At 38.6% G+C, this 20683-nt stretch overlaps 1 protein-coding gene across 3 annotated transcripts; it reads right to left on the bottom strand.

The window, feature by feature from the left end:
• Positions 1-361: 361 nt before the first annotated feature.
• Positions 362-20596, bottom strand: dock-11 (the record flags this gene model as incomplete). 3 transcript variants are annotated; one of them, NM_001265159.4, is made up of 29 exons in its annotated part: positions 362-746; positions 1211-1349; positions 1649-1767; positions 2097-2455; positions 2811-3028; positions 3072-3196; positions 3733-4877; positions 5328-5497; positions 5657-5856; positions 7593-7916; positions 8279-8463; positions 8526-8606; positions 9372-9612; positions 9665-9931; positions 10464-10623; positions 10814-10929; positions 11088-11240; positions 11319-11489; positions 12635-13076; positions 14087-14243; positions 14381-14760; positions 15522-16164; positions 16804-16962; positions 17574-17847; positions 18201-18375; positions 18503-18675; positions 18771-18887; positions 18943-19027; positions 20450-20596. In NM_001265159.4, 29 exons carry the CDS (start codon positions 20587-20589, stop codon positions 654-656), a joined length of 7011 nt encoding a protein of 2336 aa, NP_001252088.2. The 3 variants fall into 3 exon arrangements, with proteins under 3 accessions (NP_001252088.2, NP_001300393.1, NP_001252089.1); NM_001313464.2 differs by having other exon boundaries at positions 363-746; positions 14381-14766; NM_001265160.3 differs by lacking the exons at positions 10814-10929; positions 11088-11240; positions 11319-11489; ... (9 more) ...; positions 18943-19027; positions 20450-20596 and having other exon boundaries at positions 654-746; positions 10464-10601.
• Between the last annotated feature and the right edge of the window lie 87 nt (positions 20597-20683).

Here is a 20683-nt window from a genome sequence, read left to right as displayed (position 1 = left end):
TGCCACAGTGCGGACTCGAACTCTGGTCGTTAGACTGGTGGCCGGCCAAAAACTCACTGAGCCATTCGGACATTTTTCCTTGAAAAAAGTTGGAATTTATGAAATTTTACGATATCGAAGTGAATTTGGAGTGCTTTTTTCGAATACAGAGCTATCAAATTAGTCAAGTAGTACTGTAAAAAAATTATTCCACAATGCGAATTCGAACCCCGGTCTTGTGATTAGTGGCCGTCGAGAAACGCACTGCGCCACTTGACCATTTTCAGGTTTTTTCTCTAATTTTTCTCCCCAGAAAACGCAAAATTTTATTTGAAAGCAGACTTGTAATGATCCTAAGTTGTGTATCTCTTCCAGACACCAGTAAAAAGTTCGAAATTTCATTCATTTAAATTCCTTGGAATGTTGTATAGCTTCACAACGAACAAAGCTGCGAGACAAGAAAATAGCCGAAAAAAGTAGAAATTACCCATAAAAAGCGAGAGAGAGAAAACTGGGGAAAAGGGAGAAGTAAATGCGAAAAGTTAAAGTTAAAAATTGACTGAAAGTTTAATGTTTTCAGTCATTTGTTGTTGGGGGGTGGGGGAAATCTGGGAAAAGCTCAATAAATCAATAAAAATGCTAGAAATAATAATCAATAATCAATAAATACATATTCAATTTCTGACTCCGCCCATCATATCCAATATGTGCATTGCGGAACGTGGCGGGAATTGTGAAGATCCATCAGGTTCGAGGCTTCCGCGTAGCTGGAAAAATATTGATTTTTTGAATTTATTTTTGAAAAAAAAATCGATTTTTCGAGAAATGGTTTTTGGAAAAAAAACATAGATTTTTCGATTTAAGAACAGTTTTTTGGAAATTTTTTTCTGAAGAATTATCGATATTTCGGAAATTTTTCAAAGAAAAATATTGATTTTTCGAATATTGAAAAAAGAAGAAAAATACTGATTTTTTTGAATATTTTTTTAGGAAAAATATTGCTTTTTCGAATGAAAAAATATTGATCTTTCCAATTTTTGTTTTGAAAAATTATATTTTTTTAATTTTTTTTTTGAAAAACTGCTCAAATTTGTCCCAAAAATTTTTCTGTTTTTTTTCCCAATAATCTAGCTCAAAATTGTGTCTGAAAATCAGTTTTAGGTCAATTTTTTGCGAATTTTTCGAATTCCTGGCTCCAAAATTCCTGAAAATCTCAAAAATCACTACGTACAGATGCTCCAAAGAACGTTTGAAGTCGTTCATGCATTGCGTCAAATGAGGAAACAAGAACTTCATGATACGTCTGTTGATCACTTCCGATTGCCGATGCATTTGCTTCAATTGCCAATTGACAAGAGTTCATCAGGTTTCTGAAAAACAAAAATTGATTTTCAGATATTCCAGCCTAAAATATTTATCGATTTTTATCGGAAAATTTTCAAAATTCCAAGAAAAAAATCGATAGTTTATTGATTTTTTGCAAAAAAAAAGTAGAAAAATCGATAAATTCTATTTTTTAAATTATTTTTTTTTTCCAAATTTTCGACTTTAGAAAAATAAATAAAACGACTTATCGATTTTTTCCGGAAAAAATCGATAATTTTTCAAGCTGAAATATAAAATTTGTTGCAAATCTGCTCTAATGTTAATTTCTCCATTTCTACAGTACCTAAACGACTCTCTCAACTTGACAAGCCCATCGTCTCCATATCTTTCTCGTTGTTCTTCTTTCGTGAACACTTCTGCGTAGGCGAGCGGTCCGGCGTTGACTGTCGGTAACACGGCACCCTGGAAAATTTTTTGTAGTATAATGCAAGTGCGCTCCACTGAACTTTTGCGATAATTCTACCAATTTTTTGAGAAAATGTTCAAAATACTCATAAGAAAAATGTTGAAAATACAGAAAATGTTCAAAATACTCATATTTTCAAAATTGGCAAACATCACATCCTATTGAATTTCTATTGAAATCGCTGAGAAAAATTAGGTCAGACTGAAAATTTGAATTTTACGAAACTGCAGGTGTGCTCTACTGAAGTTTTGTATAAACTTTGTTAGTTTTCACAGTTTTTTGTCGATTTTTTCAAACTTTGCGGTGCAAGTGTGCTCTACCGCACCTGTAACAAGAGCTGCAGCCCCTTGACATCCAATTGTCGTCCATTTGACGCCGCATTCAGCGTTTTTCTAATTTGTTCGGCTTTCGTATTAAGCTTCTGACAAGCGAATTCCAGCGGTGAGAACTGTTCAAAGTGCACTGAAATAACGGGAAGCCGACGCCTAGTTGCCGGGAAACCGGTGGCAGCTCGAGAATCTTCAGAAACCGGGGATGGAGATACTCGGAGAACAGTTCGTTTGAGACATTGCTCATGAATTGCCGGCTCTTTTGACACTTTTCGTTCGTTTTCAATTGTTGCACACTCGTACGAGAATTCAGAGAGATTTGTGTGCACGAGGAAGTCGTTTCGGTGTTGATCGGCTGGAAATTTGAATTTTTGTTTGAAAAAATTGAAATATCCTAAATGGCCTAGAAAAAAGTCAGGCAATTAAATTTGTTTTTGATTTTTTGAGAAAGTTAGGCCACCGGCACAATTTTCTGGCCCAAATTCTTATTTTTTTTGAAAAAAAAAACTAGACTATCGATTGGTTTTGTAGCCTAGATACCGAAATATGGGAAAAGTTAGGCCACTGGCTTAGGATTTTTTTTTGAAACTCCAAGGTGAGAGGTGTTTTCTCTCATGGCCTATAAACCAATATTTTGAAAAAGTTAGGACACCGGCACAGTTTGGTGGCCTAGAAACCATTTTTCACCATTTTTTGCGCTTTTATCGTACCAATTCCAGCTGCGGCAGGTATAGATGGTTCAACATGCGTAATCTGTACATATGCTACTGTCGGATCGATTTTCGACAAATCCAATTGCTCGTTTGCCTCAATTTGGACCCGATCGTGGCCCACTTGTCGTTGACATTTTTCCTTAATCTCGAGAGCAAAGGCGGCAAGTGATGTGAGGCCAGCTTCACGATAAATCCAGTCAGTGTTGTGTTCCGAGCTGAAATTTTGGAATTTTCGGCTAAATTGGAGAAAAACCGTACCCAAAATGCCGTTCTCCGTTGAATCGAACTCTGAAATAGGCGCCCAAGTGTCGTTTTCCACTACTTCGCACCTCGGCGGCTCGACTGTACGTTTGTTGAAGCTCCGCGTACACACTGACCAGCGACTGTAAGAAAAGATGAATGCTACATTAATCAAAGAGCTACAGTACCCCCAACACAGCTACAGTACACCCACAGTACTACTATCAAAACTACAGCACTCCTAAAATAGTTACAGTTAGGTCAAAAAATCTACAGTACGCCTAAAGTAAGTAGAATACTCCTGAGGTATCTTTATCAAAGCTACAGTACCCCTACAGTATCTCTATTCTATCGAAACTAGAGTATATCTAAAGTACTCCTATTACATCCACAGTACTCCAACATCAACCCTAGCAGAGCTAAAGTACCCCTATCATAACTACAGTACACCTATAACACCTCAAATGAAGCTACAGTATCCCTATAGTACCCCTATCGAAACTACAGTGTTTCTACAGTAACCCTGCCCAAGCTACAGCACTCCACAGTATCTCTATCGAAACTAGAGTATATCTACAGAACCCCTAGCAACGCTACAGTACCCCTATCACAGATACAGTACCCCTACAACATCCTAATTCAAGCTACAGTATCCCTACATTACCCGACACTCCCATACCGTAAAATTCATATTCTTCTCCAAGACAGGCACAATCAGCCGGTAAAGCGGTCCGACCGCCTCAAAACGCTCGGCGAGCATCAACGCAGCCGCGGTCTTATCGATTTTTGCACCAAGATTGTCGGTGGTGAAGCCGGCTGGCTGAACGCTGCCAGCATCGCCGCCCTGTGATTGTTCCGTTTCGGCGATGCGATTGTTGATCCAATCGAAGACACGCCAGTCGACTTCAAGCTCCTTCCTTTCCTCCAATTCCCGGGCAATAATCGCCACCGAATGCGCGTGACACACTGACGCTTCGGCAAACCATCGATCCTGTTCGTAGATCTCAGCCAGTGTATCGAACCACGCACTTCTCAACGCCGCACTTCCTCGATAGCTGTCTGCAAGCTGTAAATGCAGATCGGCAAGGCGAATCGGATCATTCGCCGCGTCTTTGAGTGCAACGGTAGCTGTCATCACTCCTCGGAGCTGACGAAGCAGGTCAAGCACAGCCAAATCGAATGAAGTGGCTTTTCGTGTATCCACAAGAGCCTCAACTGCAGCGAGGCCTCGCTCGAATGCAGCGGAATTCGACAAGACAGACTGGAATCCTAGCAGTCGAGCCAACGCGACCCCAGTCTGACTTCCAGGCCGACCGAGTCGTTCACTGGAGACACCTTTCCTCGTTGCAGCCTGTTGATTGATCTTGGAGCTCGAAGGAGACACACTTTGCGCGAGAACTTGACTCGCAAAGTATCCCTGAGCAACCTCATATCCGTTCCGGAGAATCAGCTGGAGAAGGGCAGCAGCTGCTGCCTGTACAGCTGGAAGACGCGAAGCCATCTGAATGAGCACTTTCTCAATGAGCATGTACAACGGCTCCAGTGGTCCTCCTTCGAAAAGCCTCGCACGGAATAGATTGACGAAGAGAGCGAGTCCGGCGATCACATGCAAACGGACAGTCTCACTCCAATGCTCATCGGCCAATCGGAGATGAAGAGCGAGTAGGGAGTGGAAAAGAGCATCCGATTGTGGACAGTGACGGTGTCGTTGGGAGGAGGCGAGCTGATGAGCAAAGGTTTGAGCCACGTCGAGCACGATTAGGGCGACTTCTTGTGAGAGATTGACGAGCTGGAGCACACGGAATGGGATCGGATTGGTGGTGCCTGGAAATTGGGTTGATTTTCAATTGCGCTGATTTCGATCCAAAAAAAAACTTTTTTTTTCTTCTAGGGATTCTACTGTATTCCTACAGTAATCCGTAATCTTACAGAAACCCTACAGTAATGCTACAGTAATCATACGTTAACTCTACAGTAATGCTACAGTAATCTCTGATCCTAGAGATCCTACAGTAATCCAACAAAGATCCTAAAAATCCTACATTAACTCGTTATTCTAAAATAATGCTAGTAACCCTACAAAGATCTTACAGTAATCCACGATTCTACAGTAATCTCACAGTAATGCTACAGTAATCTATAATTCATCAGTAATTTTACAGTAATCCTACAGAAATGTTTTGGCTCAGTAGCTACAGTACACCTAAAGCACCAAACTTTAGGGGTCCACCTGCAGCTACAGTACCCCTACAGTAACCAGGGCTCCTACAGTACCTGAGGAATTCGGATCATCCTCGCCTGCACCGGCGGCCATCATCATTTCAGCGGATATTCGATTCGGTGTGGAGCCCGACGAGATTCTCGACGGCAAGTTCAGCGTGAACAAGGATCGCGTTTTCGAGTTGGCAGCGGTTCGACGCAACGCGTGCTCTTTTCCACGGTATCTGGAAAATTTGTAAATTTTTGGGATTTTCTGATGATTTTGGGTCAAAATTTATGCTCAACGTGTCAATTTTTGGTCAAAAAACCTCTTTTTTAGAACAATTAGCATAATTTTTCCCACATATTCATAAATTCCAACGTTTTGAAGTGCCATTTCTAACCTAAAAACGTCGACAATCAACTCCAAAAGCCGTATCATTTTCTCCGCATTTGCTCCATCATTTTCTGTCCAAAGAGCCGCAAGAATTCGTTTAGGCATTCGTTGAAGTATGAATACACAGCATATCAAAATGTCCTGAATCTCATCTTCGGTCAGTTTCTCCACAAGAGGTGTCGACGACGATGGTGGAGGTGGAATTGTCTGGAATTTTGTACTTTGTTTTTCGATTCGATGCACCATTTCTCGGAAAATTGCATTTTTAAAGCTATTTCGTGGAAAACTCGAAAAAGTTGCATAATTTACAGGAGTTTTTTAAAGTAAAAACAGAGGTTTCCGCGGAAATTTTATGGGAGCATGTCGTTGCACTATGTCTTGGAAAATGGATTTGTAGCGCAAAAAATGGTATTTTTTGTTAGAAAAACTGCTAACAGTTTATTAAATTCAACCACCATTCAGCATCAATATAACTACGTAATTTCTCAATTTTTCGTCAGCCTGTCAATGCACCATCTCGGCAATTCCCAGCAACTTCTTCCCCAAGTTTGGGCCTTTTCAGCTTCTTACCCAACTTTTGCCAACTTCTAACCCAAAGTTTGCCCAAGTCTTACCCAACTTCAACAATTCTAGTGTAAACTCCCTCACCCGAGTCGTACCCAAGCCTTAGCCAAGTTTTGCCAACTTCTTACCCAAGTTTGCAGATGTAAAGAACGAACAAGATTCCGAAATCCCGCATGCGCAATGTTTAGCGTAAATCGACACTTTGTCTTTTGAGTAATTTGTATTTAAAATAGAAGAATTTCAATGTAATTGAAAGTATTCACTGGAAAACTTGTCCCTTCAACGGCCAATTCTAAATATTTTTCTCTGGTGGCTAACATTGTTTAAAAAAATGTACGATCAAAGTTTGATTTTTATTGCCATTTTGTCTAATAAACCATATAATTTATCTAAAAATAAAAAGAAAGAAAAGGTATCTTCAAGATGATTCCTAATAAGTCCAATAGTAAAATAATAGACAGTCAATCCAATGGATCGAATTTTTCTAAGACTGAACTGTTCCTTTGAAATGCAAACTCTTATATAATTGACCGTTATTGAAAGACATGAAACAAACATGAATTACAGTAATTCTGTAAATTCTGAACTTAGAATCATTAGGGAGCACACTTGAAAACATATGAAATAAGGTATGTGAGAATACCGTATCAATCAGATATGTCTGATACTTCCTCAAAAATATCTATCAGAATATGAGTACGATATATTATTACTAGTGTGCATCTTTTCGCGCGACCATCATGGCTCAGCAGGTAATTCTTCGGAACAACAGGAAATGCGATCAAAGTTCAACACACAGGTATAAATTGGGTAAGAAATAGGCAAAACTTGGGTGAGACTTGAGCAAGACTTGGGCGACGCCTCGAGACGACGAGGCAGTCCCCGACTTTTTTCATTTTTGAGGCGGCGCCCAACTCTTGCCCAAGGTTTACCCAAGTCTTGGCAACTCCTTATAAATGTTTTTATTTTTTGGGCAAGGCTTGGGTAAGAAGTTGCGAAGCCTTGGGTATGAAGCTGGCTGCAAACGCCGAGATAACTCGAAAATCACATTAATAGCATTAAAATTACCAACATTTTCAGAAAAAAAAATTTTAGAAGCGAGACTTTTTCTAGAAATTCACTACGAAAACTCGAGAAACTATTATTTTTCGTAAAAATCGATATAAACGAACGTTTTCTTGGTTTTTTTTAAAACAAAACAATAGGTTTTGTAGTTCTGGTCGATGCACCATGTCCCGAAAAATGAGTTCTAGCGTTCAAATTACTTGCTTTTCAGAAAAATCTAGATTTTTCCAAAAATTTACACATTTTCGCGTAAAAAACCGAGTTTTTTACAAATAAATGCTCTTCTTTAAAGGCTCAGATTGCTATTACTGTACCTTTCCACTCGCAGGCGGCGGTGGAGGCATCTGCGGTGGCCTGGAAGGCGTCGTCTGCGTGGAAGGCACTGGGCTTGACGTTCGTATCGGGCTTCCCCGTGAGAATTGTTGCACATCCGTATATCGATTCACGGTTCTCCACTTGGAAAGGGTCTTCGTTGTGCTGCTTGATGGTGGAAGTGGTCCTCCCGAAGTGGGAAAACTACGGTAGCCTGTGGGTGTGGCATCCACGTCATCGATATCCTCAGAATCGAATTCGTGAAGATGATCGAGTGCAAATGTGAGCACTGGGGCGTAGAGCATCGCGATTCGGCGTTGAATTGTCTGGAAATTGGAAATTTATAGATTTTGTGGTTTTTAGACTTAAAAATTTATGTTTTTGATCTACATAAAAAGGTATTTTTCTGACTGAAAAATCTCAATTTTTATGATTTTTGAAGATTTTATTGTCAAAACCGCGAAAAATATTAGATTTTCCGTTTTTAATAGTTTTTTTAAATCTAAACAGGTATTTTTCTATCTAAAACCTGCATTTTAAATTATTTTCGACCAAAAATGTTTTTTCTGATTGAAAATACTTCATTTTCCATTGTTTTTGAAGGTTTTAGACCAAAAAATGCAATTTTCTGACCGAAAAATCATCAATTTTTTTCAGTTTTTCATCTAATTTTTGACCGAAAACACACCATATCACCATATCTCTTATCAAACGAATGCTTGGCCAACAGATTTCTCAACAAAGAGATCGGCCGTTTTCGGTAGTCCTTCGTCTCCCGTATACACGCGACGAGCTCCTGCATGAGCAGGCCGACGATAAAGTGATTCTGTGCAAAAGCGGGGCTCAGATGCCATTCTCCCGAGCATGAGGCGTCTGAAAATTGGGTGGTGAAATCCGATGGAAATTGAATAATTTCTGGGGAGGGGGAAACTCACAACGATCAGTCTCGTTGGTTTCCAGCGTCGGCGTGTTGAATATTTGATTGAAGAAACGTGACAGGAATCCACTCCCACTTGCTGCAAATTTAGTAAAGTACAGTACCCCTTGATGTGTAGCACTACTGTTCCTCAACATCCTATAGCATAGACACTTCTAGGCCCTAATCTACAGTACCCCTAAATCTGAAACCACCGTACCACTAGATCTTTGGCTACAGTACCCCTTTTTATTTTTTTTCAGAAGCTCAGTTCCCCCTTCTTCTGAGCTACAGTACCCCTAGATCCATCGCTACCGTATCCCCACATCTACCAGTACCGTACCTCAAGACCCTAGAACATAGAAGCCTCTGAAAATTAAGCTACAGTACTCCTAGATCTAGCATGACAGTCCTTCTGTGTGTAATAATATTGTACTCCTAGATACAAATGTTCAGTGCCACCGAAACCATAGGATCAAAGCTACAGTATCCCCTCATTCAAAAATACAGTATCCTTCAATCTTACACTACCGTACCCCTAGATCTTAAGCTACAGTACCGCTACAGTAAGATCTAACATTACTGTACTACCATATTTAGAAGTGTAGTACCTTCTATATTTTTAGCTACAGTACCCCTAGATCCAAAACTATCGTAATCCTAGATCCAACGCTACAGTACCCCTACATTTATCACTTCCATACTCCTATGTATACCCTAAGTTACAGTACCCCTAGATCTGACACTGCCGCCCCTCTAGATATAAATGTTCGAACTCCTAGATAATAAACTACAGTACCCCTTATATTTACAACTACAGTACTCCTAGACCTTAAACTACAGTACCCCCCGCTCAACCCCGTACCATTAGTCGTCTGCATCTGTGTGTCAACCACACCGCCCGAGTAGTTCAACCGTTGAATCTGAGCGGCCGCATTAATTAAAACGGGCAAATTCAAAGGCACATGGTGTTCGTGAAGGCATAAAATTTCCAGAAGGTCCGTCTTATAGTCGCGAAGAGCTCGATAATCCGTGTCGTCGAGCCGCGAAATGTAGAAGTGAATCCACCGGAATACGACGCCTCGATCCACAAAACTCATCGCGAACTGCAAATTTATTTTAATTGAAGAAAAACACTGATTCCTTAGAAAATATTACCCTCGTAAAATATGCCAACGCCAGGTTCGCACACCGACTCTCCTCTCGCATTTCCTTGTGTTTCAGCACAATTTGCGGTACACCGACTTCGAGTACTTGTCCCATTTGTTCGAGAATTTCTTGCGGAAAGCGATCCCGTTGGGAGGTCTTATTGAGCTGCTCGGAGCACATTGTCTGTGCCATCGACTTGATGACGGCGTCGGTGAGCACCCAGAGTTGAAGGTAGAGTTGGGCGAGCTGCTCGGGCTCCGATTGTAGCTCTCGCATCTAGAATGGATTTGATTATTTGGGTTAATTAAATGTACCGTATGCTGCCAAGATCTAGGCTAGTCTACCGTAGTTTGCTAGAATCTGGATCAAGCTACAGTAATCTTGTGTAAAAACTAGGGCAGAATATAGTACCCAAAACTGTCCCGTGGTACTGTAGACTACGGTAGGTTAAGCCTAGATCTAGACAGGATGCTGTAGCACACTACAAATTCAGCCAGGTTACTGTACTTTGACCGAGATCAGAAAAGGTTACTGCACCTTTACCTAGGACTGGATTACGGTATCCTGTTCCGGATTCAGCCTAGGGTACTGTACCCTAACCTAGAGCTGGGCTACTGTAGTCTACCTATAGGATAACAGTATCCTTCTAGGGTACTGTGTCCTGAACAGGCTCTTGCTGGTGCAAGGATACAGTACCCAAGAACTGGGCAGTAGTTACAGTAATCGTCATCGGTTTCTGTACTCTTCAAGAGCTACAGTAACCCTCTACGGTACTGTACTCAAACCTAGAGTACTGTAGATACCGTACCAGTGTCGGCAAATGCCTGCAAATGGCCGAGTAGATCGTCGTCTCGTGTGACACAAATTGCTCACGAGCCACCGAATCCGAGAAATGTGATTTGACGAATCGTCGGACGACTTGCGGTTTTCCATTTTGACAACACATGTCGCAAATCGAGATTATCGATCTGGAAAAAAGGAAATCTAGAAAATCTAATAAAAACCTAGTTTTTCAGTCAAAAAATCAGCTTTTCAGTTCGAAAATCTATCGAATTTCACGATTTTCGAGTAAAACCGTGTCAAAAAACTAGTTTTCAGTTGAAAATTCTCGTTTTTCATAAGATTTTCGTTCGCATTTTTTAGGGGAGAAAAGTGCACCTCAAAGTTGCAATTGCGAGCTGTTCAGTGGGTGCTTGCGGGAGAATTGCGAACAGGCGACCGAGCACAATCGGGAGGTAGACAAGCAGACGATCGAACGGAACATCGGATAGGAGCTGGAATTGGAATTCTGGGTATAGGGAAAATTGACGGAATTTCAAAGGTTTTAGTCATTAAAAACTGAGAAAAAACTCAGGAAAACGACACTCCGCTCAGCGTAGCTCCGCCTATTTAATGGCTCAGGCGGAGTGTCGTTCGTAGGGCGGCTACGTACACGTATGCTCTGCAGAAGGTGCTTCATGTGCGGGTTCTGATCCGGATCCTCTAGTGAATGGGATCTTTGCAGAGAATCAGCGATCGGAGAGCAGGACCGTGGATGGTGGAGAAGATCAGACGGTGGAGATGACGATTTCGACTTGACCATTCTCTGAAGGGACATGAACATAGAGGATTGTTAGGGGAAGAGATGGTTAGAAGGTAGGTATGCATCGGAGGCAGAGGTTACCTTCAAACTATCCGCAGCGTCTCCGATGATTCCCTTAGCGGAGAGCCGATCGCATGCCTGGAAGAATGTCTGAAGCTTCGCGTCAGTGGTGAATACGGAAGAGACCAGGCGGAGACGAACACGGAATAGAGGCTTTTGGTCAACCCAGCGGACTTCTGAGAGGGTTTCGTCCTGGAAAAATAGGTTGAAAATACGCAAAAATCGATTAAATTTTGGTAATTGGGTCTTCAGTACTCCTACAGTAACCAAGTTCTTGACATCTACAGTACAACGAGCTTCAAATGGTTTTAAGCTCGAAGAATCTCCGTGGCAAATCTCTATGTCGATTTACGCGAGACTCGTGTACTTCTCGAGGAGAACATTTTGTCAAAACTACCTATTTCTGTCGATATTTACAAAAATTTTTGCTTTTTATCGGTTTTTCGATTAAAATAAATTTTGCTGGTTAAAATTTTTTTGACAGTGGTTTTTTCTTGGAAACCAATAATTTTAGACTAAAATTTCAAGTTTTTCAATTTTTTTAAAGATTAAAAACATCAAGCTTTTCAGCTAAAAACTATAAAATCTTCTCTTCGGGGAGTACACGTGAACTGCGTAAATCGACATAAAAAATCGAAAATTTTCGTTTTTCGATTTTCCGGTTAAAGGGAGATTTCGAAAAAAAATTTCGATTTTTCAATACTTAGTTTAATATTTTGGTATTTTTTAAAACTTTTTAGAAGAAATTTTTATGTTTTTTCTCATCAATATGAACAAAATTAGATTTTTAAAAAAATCATATTTCATGGTAAATTTTCTGAAAAAAAATGTTTTCTTCGATTTTCCCTCAAAAACATCGAAAAAATCGAAAAACGACACCCTTGGTAGTAGTGTAGGATTACTGTAGTTTGGAAGGCCGTGGTGCACGTTTTAGGCAAAAATCCACAAAAAATCATCTAATTTCCCTAAAGTCTCCTAACCAGGGGTGTGCGGATAATAGCCGATGTTAGCTGAATTCGCCGATCGACTATTTCGGCTAATTCAACTAACATATTTTTTTGGAAAACAAAATGTGGTGAATTTGTATGATTTTTTCCTATTTGAACAGTCGTTCATCCCTGAATTTGCTCAATAACAGTGAAAAAATTAACCCAAAACCTGAATTAACAGAATGGACAAAAAAAGCTTAACCAAATGAATATTTTCCGAATTAGCCGAATTAGCCGAAAATTAGCCGATTTGAATGACTGAGATTAGCCGAATTAGCCGTTAGCCGAAAATTTTGAAATTAGCCGTTAGCCGAAAAAATCGGTTATCCGCACACCCCTGCTCCTAACCCCTTTTCCCATTCCCGTCGGCTTCGATCGATAGTAATTCGGTGGCAAATCAATCGCCACAGGCAGTGCAAATTCCTGTTCATCATTCTCCATCACAAGTCGATCCTTCTTCCAGACCAACGGTAACCAAGAGTATCCGATCGGTGTCTCCGTTGACTCCGAAGCTTTGAGATTTGAATTGCCGGCTACTGAGATATGAGAGAACGAGAATAAAAGATGATCAGATGTTGTTAGATTGAGTGGCAGCTGAGCTTTCATCTCTTCTCCGAATACAGGATTCTGTTGATGGTGTTGAACTGCACATGTAGAAGAGATACAGTAGGGTCCTGCAGCGGACATTCGATCTACCATTGCCTTCTCTGGAATCGCCTCTTCTCCACGGACAAATCTTACTGTGCACGAGATGTTGCGAGCTTTTGAGAAGGCTTTTTGTGAGTCGTATCTGCAAAAAAATTATTTTTTAGAGTGTCGTGAACAGGGCTGCGATTTTTTTTTGGTTTTTTTTTTTTTGTATTTTGACGAAATCTTGATTTTTTTGGTTCGGTTTTTTAAAAAATAATTTCAAGTATCAGTTTTATTTGTTGGTTTTTTTTTTGTTTTTGGTTTTTCGCAAATTTCAATTTTTTCGGTCCCAGCCTTGGTCATGAACAGGGCTGGGAATTTTTTGGTTTTTTTGGTATTTTGACGAAAAATCGGTTTTTTGGAACCAAAAAAACCCAACAAAAAAAAATTTTTACCGTGTCTAGTCTCGACTCGAGACTATTCTCTACTAAAATACATTAAAACGTGTATTTTAACACAGTTGTGGCGTCATAAATGTATTTTTAATACATTTTGCAAGATTACTTGAATAACCCCATTAAAATCAACTTAAGCATCAAAAATTTTTTGGTTTTTTTGGTTTCTCAAAAACTTCAATTTTTTGTTTTTTGGTCGAAAAATTGTTTTTTGGTCCCAGCCCTGGCCATGAAGTCTCATTTTTGCAAAAATCCGTCTTTTTTTCATTGAAAAAGATAGATTTCATTCTAGTTTTGGGCATAAATACGCGTTTTTAATACTAAAAAAATTGAAATCGAGCGATTTTTCTACCGAAAAACTAGAATTTCAGGCAGTTTCCGCGTTTTTAAGATTATTTTATACGGTAAGTACAAATTTTGATACATTTTTTTTAACCTAAAAATTCGGAAAAATAGACCAAAAATCGAGAATTTCAGACGAAAACTTCAAGACTTTCGCCTAGATTCGCCACGAGAGCTTCGTAAATGTTCAAATTTCGAAAAAAAAAATTCAATTTTTACTGTTAAATCCCTTTTTTTTTAATTTTCATTTCTGTGGTTATTTTTTGTGAAAATCCACAATTTTTCATTGAAAATGCTGATTTTTCATGGGCTTTCCCCATATTTTTCGAATTTTCTCCACTTCTGAATAGTTATTTCCAAAATTCCACCGTACTTCAGTGCCAACGGATAAATGTAGAGAAGATTTGTGAGTGATGTATGTGGTTGAGATGGTTGATCTCCGAATGATTGAAGCTGAAAGACGGGCGGTGTCATTGATGGATCTTCTGGTTTCCAGGGATTCAGTGGGTAGAGGGACGGGTTAACGCGATCTGGAAAATTTTTAGATTTTTTGGAAAAATTCAATTTTTGAGATTTTAGGTTTTTTTTTTCAAAAAATCAGTTTATTTTTCCGATTTTTTCTCTGAAAAAACGAGAAATGTTTTCATTTCTAGATCAAAATTCTCACTCAAATAATCAATAACACTGGCTCTAGTGTTCACCGAAACCGAAACCGTCGCATTCGGAATAATCATTTTGCTCTGCCTCTCCAATTTATTAAATTCCATCAGATTCTTCTGTAAATCTCCATCACTATATCGATTTCCTTCACATCTGTACAATTGAAGAGCATCTGCTCCACTTTTTGACCATCCAGATAGTGTTGAAGTTGATGAAGAAAGCATCGGAGACGTCGTCGAGCTGATCGTTGATGAGTCATTGCTCCGAAGTTCAGGGAATAGTGGTTTAGCTGTCCATGCGAATCGTTGTCGATGTCCTGCGAGGCGGGTCAGTGACATTGAAACTGTCTTTTGAAGCTTTGCGACGGCTTTTGGGTCGGAGGAGGATCTGGAACTGGTCGAAGAGTTTGAATTTGTTAGGAAATTGAAAAAAAAACAGCGTTTTTCAACTAATTTTCATTGAAATTTCGATTTTAAACTAGTTTTTCCGGAATTATTCAACAGATTTTGAATGGAAAATCTAATTTTTTTGTTCAAAAATCCGCATTTTCCAACAAATTACAGCATTAAATGTTCAGTTTCCAAAGGATTTTCTGCATAAATTGCATCTTCCGGGGATTTTTCTTTAAAAAATTGCATATTTCTACAAAATATTGGCCAAAAATCTGATTTTTAAACAATTTTTTTCACAATTTTTGGTTTTAAAAAACGATTTTTCAACATTTTTTTGAGGAAATTTTTTAGAAAAAAAAATTTAGACAGATTTTTGTGTATGAAAATCTGTTTTTTCGTCGAATTTTCGCCAAAAAATCTCTTTTTAAACAATTTTCGCACAATTTCCGGTTTAAAAATCGCATTTTTCAACAATTTTTTAGAAAAAATATTCAATTTCCAACTACTTTTTTTGCATGAAAGTTCACATTTTCTGTGAATTTTTGTTTCAAATTTGATTTTTCATTGAATTGTGGGTCTAAAAATCTGATTTTTCGACGAATTTTGCTTCTTTTTCTGACAAAAATGAATTTTTTTTGTCCGAAATTCAAAATTTGATAATTTTCGGCCAAAAGCAATTGTTTTAAACCAATTTTTGTACGTCAAAAATCCATTTTTCAATGATTTTTTTTCCTTTAAATTAAGTTTTTTACTAACTTCATGTACAATTCTGCAGCAGTATCCGCTGACAGAATCCGATCAACGCGACAAACAATCCACAAATCTCTATGATTCACAGTAGTCGGTGGTAATTGCAAAAGAGCCCGCGAAGCTGCTCGATCTACTAGCAGTGATCTACGAATTCCATTAACTTTACAGCTCGAATCAAACACAGGCTCAGTGAGATGAAGCTCATCACCATTGACAAGAATCTGAAATTCTTCGCATGCTCGGCGAGCTTCCAGTGCGTCAAAAACAAAGAATCTGACGAAAAATGGCTCAATTTGTTGGAGAACTCCACTGAGATTTGGTAGACGGAGATGGAGTCCGTGGAAGTCTAGAGAGATGAGAAATGGGGTTCCGGTGGAGCTGATCAGGGAGCTCTGAGCACCATTTCGCTTCAGTGAGCCACTGGTTTTTCGCATTTTAACCGGCGACATTGAGCTGAAAATTGGAGCATCTGCTGAGCCACGTTTCGAGGAGTTTCCCGGCAAAATTGTGGACGATTCGTGTGGAGATTGTGGAAGAGGCTGGAGACGATAATACAATGAGAACATGTTCCGACGGTCGACAATTGGTGGCTGAAGAGCTCGGGCGGCGGAATTTCGGCCACGCCATGGTTGCATTTCGCTGGTACGAGCTGAAAATTGGGAATTTTAGCATAAAATTCACATTTTTTGTCTGAAAAAGTAATTTTCATTGAATTTTGTGCTTAAAAATTGTATTTTTAAACGAATTTTTGCCTGAAATTCACATTTTCAGTGATTTTTTTACTTACAAATTCAATTTTCATTGAATTTTTAGGACTGAAAGTGTGGTTTTCACATAAAATCCTCGTAAAAATCGTATTTTAAACTAAATTTTCGAATAAAATTTACATTTTCTCACTAATTTATTGCTGAAAATGCCATTTTCTTGAAAATTTCTAGCAGAAAAATTACATTTTTTAACGAAATGCTCGCTAAAAATCAGAAAATTGAGCTTTTTTTCCATATTTTTACTACAAAAATCGAAGAATTTGGTATTTTTCAGGAGAAAAACGTACTGAAAAATGGTAGAATCTTGGTTTTTCCAAATTTCTCAATATATTTTTGGCCAATTTTTTCTAGAAACTTCAGATTTTCCGAAAATTCAAAGCTTTTTCGCGTTTTTGAATAATAAAAATCGAGCCTTTTTCTGCCAAAAAAAAACGTGCAATTTCGTAGTTTTTTGGGCTCAAAATTTGCGGAATTCCTTGAATTTTCAAATTTTTCTTTCAAATTTCCAGCATTTCACCAACAATTTGAGCTATCTTCTGATCCAATACTCTCCGTGTCGGCTCCTTTTGATCTTCCACCACCCACCGAGGTGGATGATGACGTGGCAGCCGCGTTGACATCCAGAAGCTTCGATCCGGTGCCTTTTGTGTCGAGTTCCGAGCATATTGATATTGCGTCTTCTGAAAATATAGAAAATTTGATGATTTGGGGGTTACTGTAGACGGATTACTGTAGCTTTTTGCTTTAAAAATTGAGTTTTTTTCCGCAATTTCTCAATATTTTCAATAGAAAACTAGTTCAATATGAATTTCAAACATTTTCCAGTGATTTATCTGGAAAAAAAAACGATATTTCATAGATTTTCCGCTCCTTTTTCCATCAAAAACTCATAGTTTTATTGAAAAAATTCCTTCATAAGGGAAATTTGCAATTTTCAAAATTTCCAATAGGAAAAACTAATTTTTTTTAATTAAAAACGTTGAAATTTCCATTAATTAGCCAAATTTCCGTTGAAAAAGGCCGTTTTTTTACTGAAAATTTGAGAAAAAAGCTACTTTAGGCGGATTTTTATTCTGGGAAATTGAAATTTTGATTCAAAAATCTCGAAAAATCTTGAAAAAACTGGAAAAATTGTAGTTTTTAATGAAATCTCTCAGTTAAAAAATTGAATTTTCAATGTAAATTCGCCGTTTTTTTTTCTGAATTTTTCCAGGAAAACTCCCGCAAATGCTTATTTTTCATCGAATTTACTCCCGGAAAACGCGGATTTTTCCATAGCTCTACCTCGTACCCTTATTAGCCAAAGCAATAGCTGTATGTAATGCTACAAGCCATTCTTCCAACATCTGCGTCTCTTCACTCTCCAATAAAATTGCCGCTTTATCCGCGTCACTTCCACGTATTTCCAGCACAGTTTTTCCTTTTTTCGTCGATTTTATTTGAGCCGCTGAGACTTTCAGCGGGAGCATTTTTGGAGCTTCTTGTGCGGTTTTTCGGATTTCAAAGGTACATTCACCACCTTCATGGCGTCGGAGAATACAGTAACGACGTTTTGCGGAGGATGACTGAAAAATTGAAAATCAAGGGTTTTTGTGAAGAAACAGAGATTTAAAATAGTTTTCATCACTGAAACCTTCAATTTTCATTACTTTTTGGGTAAGAAAACCTAATTTTCGCTTTAAAAATATAGAAAAATACGAATTTTTTCTGATTTTTAATTAGAAAATTCGGTTATTCTTCAGAAAAATTTTCGTGATTTTTCAGTGGAAGATGGTCAATTTTCTGACGAAAAACTGAAATTTCCAGGGAAAATTCGTCGAAATTTGGATTAAAAATCAACTGTATAAATAATTTTTTTTTTTGCTTATTTCTGATCGAATTTCAAGCGAATCTCGTAGTTTTTTGCTCGAATAAGCACCTTTAAATTATCAAAAAGTGTCGGCGGATCCGATTTGAGCACATTCAGATTTCCCTCCTTTACAACACCAACTGCTCCGTTCGAAGATGCTCCAAATGCGGCTCGTTCGTCTTCTAAAGCCATATCCGACTCGAAAACCAATGAAGAGAGGGTCTCGTTTTCGATTGCAGAAGATCTGGAAAATTCGGTTTTTTAAAGAAGTTTTTTCGGCAAAAATTGATTTTCCAGTCTAAAAATGCAAATTTCAGCACATTTTCCAGCTAATTTCGACTTTTTTCATCAATTTTCCGGCAATTTCTTACGTATTATTCGCCGAATAATCGCCTGAAAACTTCGAATAGTTGAACACAATCGATCGATGAGCGGTGGTATAAAATCGCAGAGCTTCTCGTGTCAGAAGCCATTTCGCCTGTTTTATATCGTTCGGCTTCACCATTGGAACTGCTGTTTCGCATGTCTGTTGAGTAGAGGATTCCTGGAAAAAAAGGAGATTTTTGGTTGAAAATTGGGGGGAAATCGGCGATTTTCAGCTGAAAACTCGATTTTTTTTTAGATTTTTAAAATCCATACTTCAATATCGTCTCTTGGAAAAAGCACAATCTCTCGTTGAGGATCATTTTCTAGTTGAATGCTCCGTTCGTTGATGAATTTCTCATAGTTGACAGGCTCGCTGATCGGTTCTTTTCTCTGAAAAAGGAAAAATATTGGATTTTTCTAGAAATGTTCCGGTTTTTTCACAAACCAGCGGGTTTTGAGCAACAAGAGCTGCTCTTACGGCGTCACGAGCTTCACGTGCTAGTCCTGGACGTCCAACCCCGGCGGTGAATCTGTAATTTTCAAGAGTTTCGATTTTTTTATTTCTACAGTGCTCCACATAATGATACGGACACCCCCAAATTTTGGTATAACTCAAAACTGGGTTGAGATAGCAAAACATAGTTTCTTGTGAAAATGTTCGCTGTACTAACTTACTTTCAGATAAGTATTGGAAATATACCTGAACCGTTCGTAAAAAAGATAAACCATTTTTCATGAAAAACCATATTAAAAAATCCACAAAATGATACGGCCACCCTTGGTTTTCGTTTTCTTTGCAAATTTTTTTGCTAAATGTTAAGTTTTATGTTCGTTTGTGTTTTTACAGCTATGGGTCGTGGAATAACTTCAACTGACAACGAAAAAGGACAAATTGTGCCAAATTATCTCAAGGCTTTTCGAATCGTCAGATTTTTCGTGATTTGAAACTTTCGAGAGAAATGATCAATCGATATGCTTCCAATCCTGCCGCTTATTGCACAAAAAAGTCTTCTGGTCGCACACCTTTTCTTTCTGTCAGACCCAAGCGAAAAATCGTTCGTCGAGCATCCAATTGAACAGTGACTTGCTCGAAAAGTAGAAGCGAGATGAACCTGGCAGTGTCTGTTGAGGCCGTACGACATGTTCTTTTGAAGTCTCAGTTTAACGAAAGACGAAAATTAAGAAAGGCTCCATTCATTTCCAAAAAACCGCCAAAACCGTATTCAGTTTGCTAAAATCAGTCAGGGAACTAACTGAAGACAAGTGAGGATTACGGTATAATCATTCAAGCCCAGTTTTTGGTATCAGTTCATCTTCACTGACGAGAAAAAGTTTAACTGTGATGAACCAGATTACTACCGTGATTAGTGGCACGATTTGAGAAAAGAAAAGATGAACTGAAACCAAAAACTGGGCTTGAATGATTATACCGTAATCCTCACTTGTCTTCGGTTAATAAGCGGCAGGATTGGAAGCATATCGAGTGATCATATCTCTCGAAAGTTTCAAATCACGAAAAATCTGACGATTCGAGAAGCCTTGAGATAATTTGGCACAATTTGTCCTTTTTCGTAGTCAGTTGAAGTTATTCCACGACCCATAGCTGTAAAAACACAAACGAAAATGAAACCTAACGTTTAGCAAAAAAAATTGCAAAAAAAAACGAAAAAAGAAAACAAAAACCAAGGGTGGCCGTATCATTTTGTGGATTTTTTAATATGGTTTTTCATGAAAAAATGGTTTATCTTTTTTACGAACGGTTCAGGTATATTTCCAATACTTATCTGAAAGTAAGTTAGTACAGCGAACATTTTCACAAGAAACTATGTTTTGCTATCTCAACCCAGTTTTGAGTTTTACTAAAATTTGGGGGTGGCCGTATCATTATGTGGAGCACTGTAATTTTGAAAATTCAGTGAGTTTTCTGATTTTCAACTGGAAACAATGCTCACTTTCTGAGCTGTGACGTGGCGGTCTTCCCAGAAGCCAGACTGTCCGCTATAATCGTTGAAGCGGAGCCGGAATTTCCCGAGACCACCGATCGGCGGTCATCTGTTGATTGAGAGCCGCTTCGAGCTGTTGATGATCTCATTTCATCTGAATGAAGAAGAAATTAAACGAATTTATTGCTATTTGAAGTTTTTGCAGAAAAAAAACAAGAAAAACTCAGAAAATCGGGGAATTTT

Source organism: Caenorhabditis elegans, chromosome I (genome assembly GCF_000002985.6).
Source record: "Caenorhabditis elegans chromosome I".
In the NCBI taxonomy this organism is placed as follows: domain Eukaryota; kingdom Metazoa; phylum Nematoda; class Chromadorea; order Rhabditida; family Rhabditidae; genus Caenorhabditis; species Caenorhabditis elegans.
The sequence above is the reverse complement of the archived record's forward strand: the minus strand, read 5'-3'. Positions and strand labels throughout refer to the sequence as shown.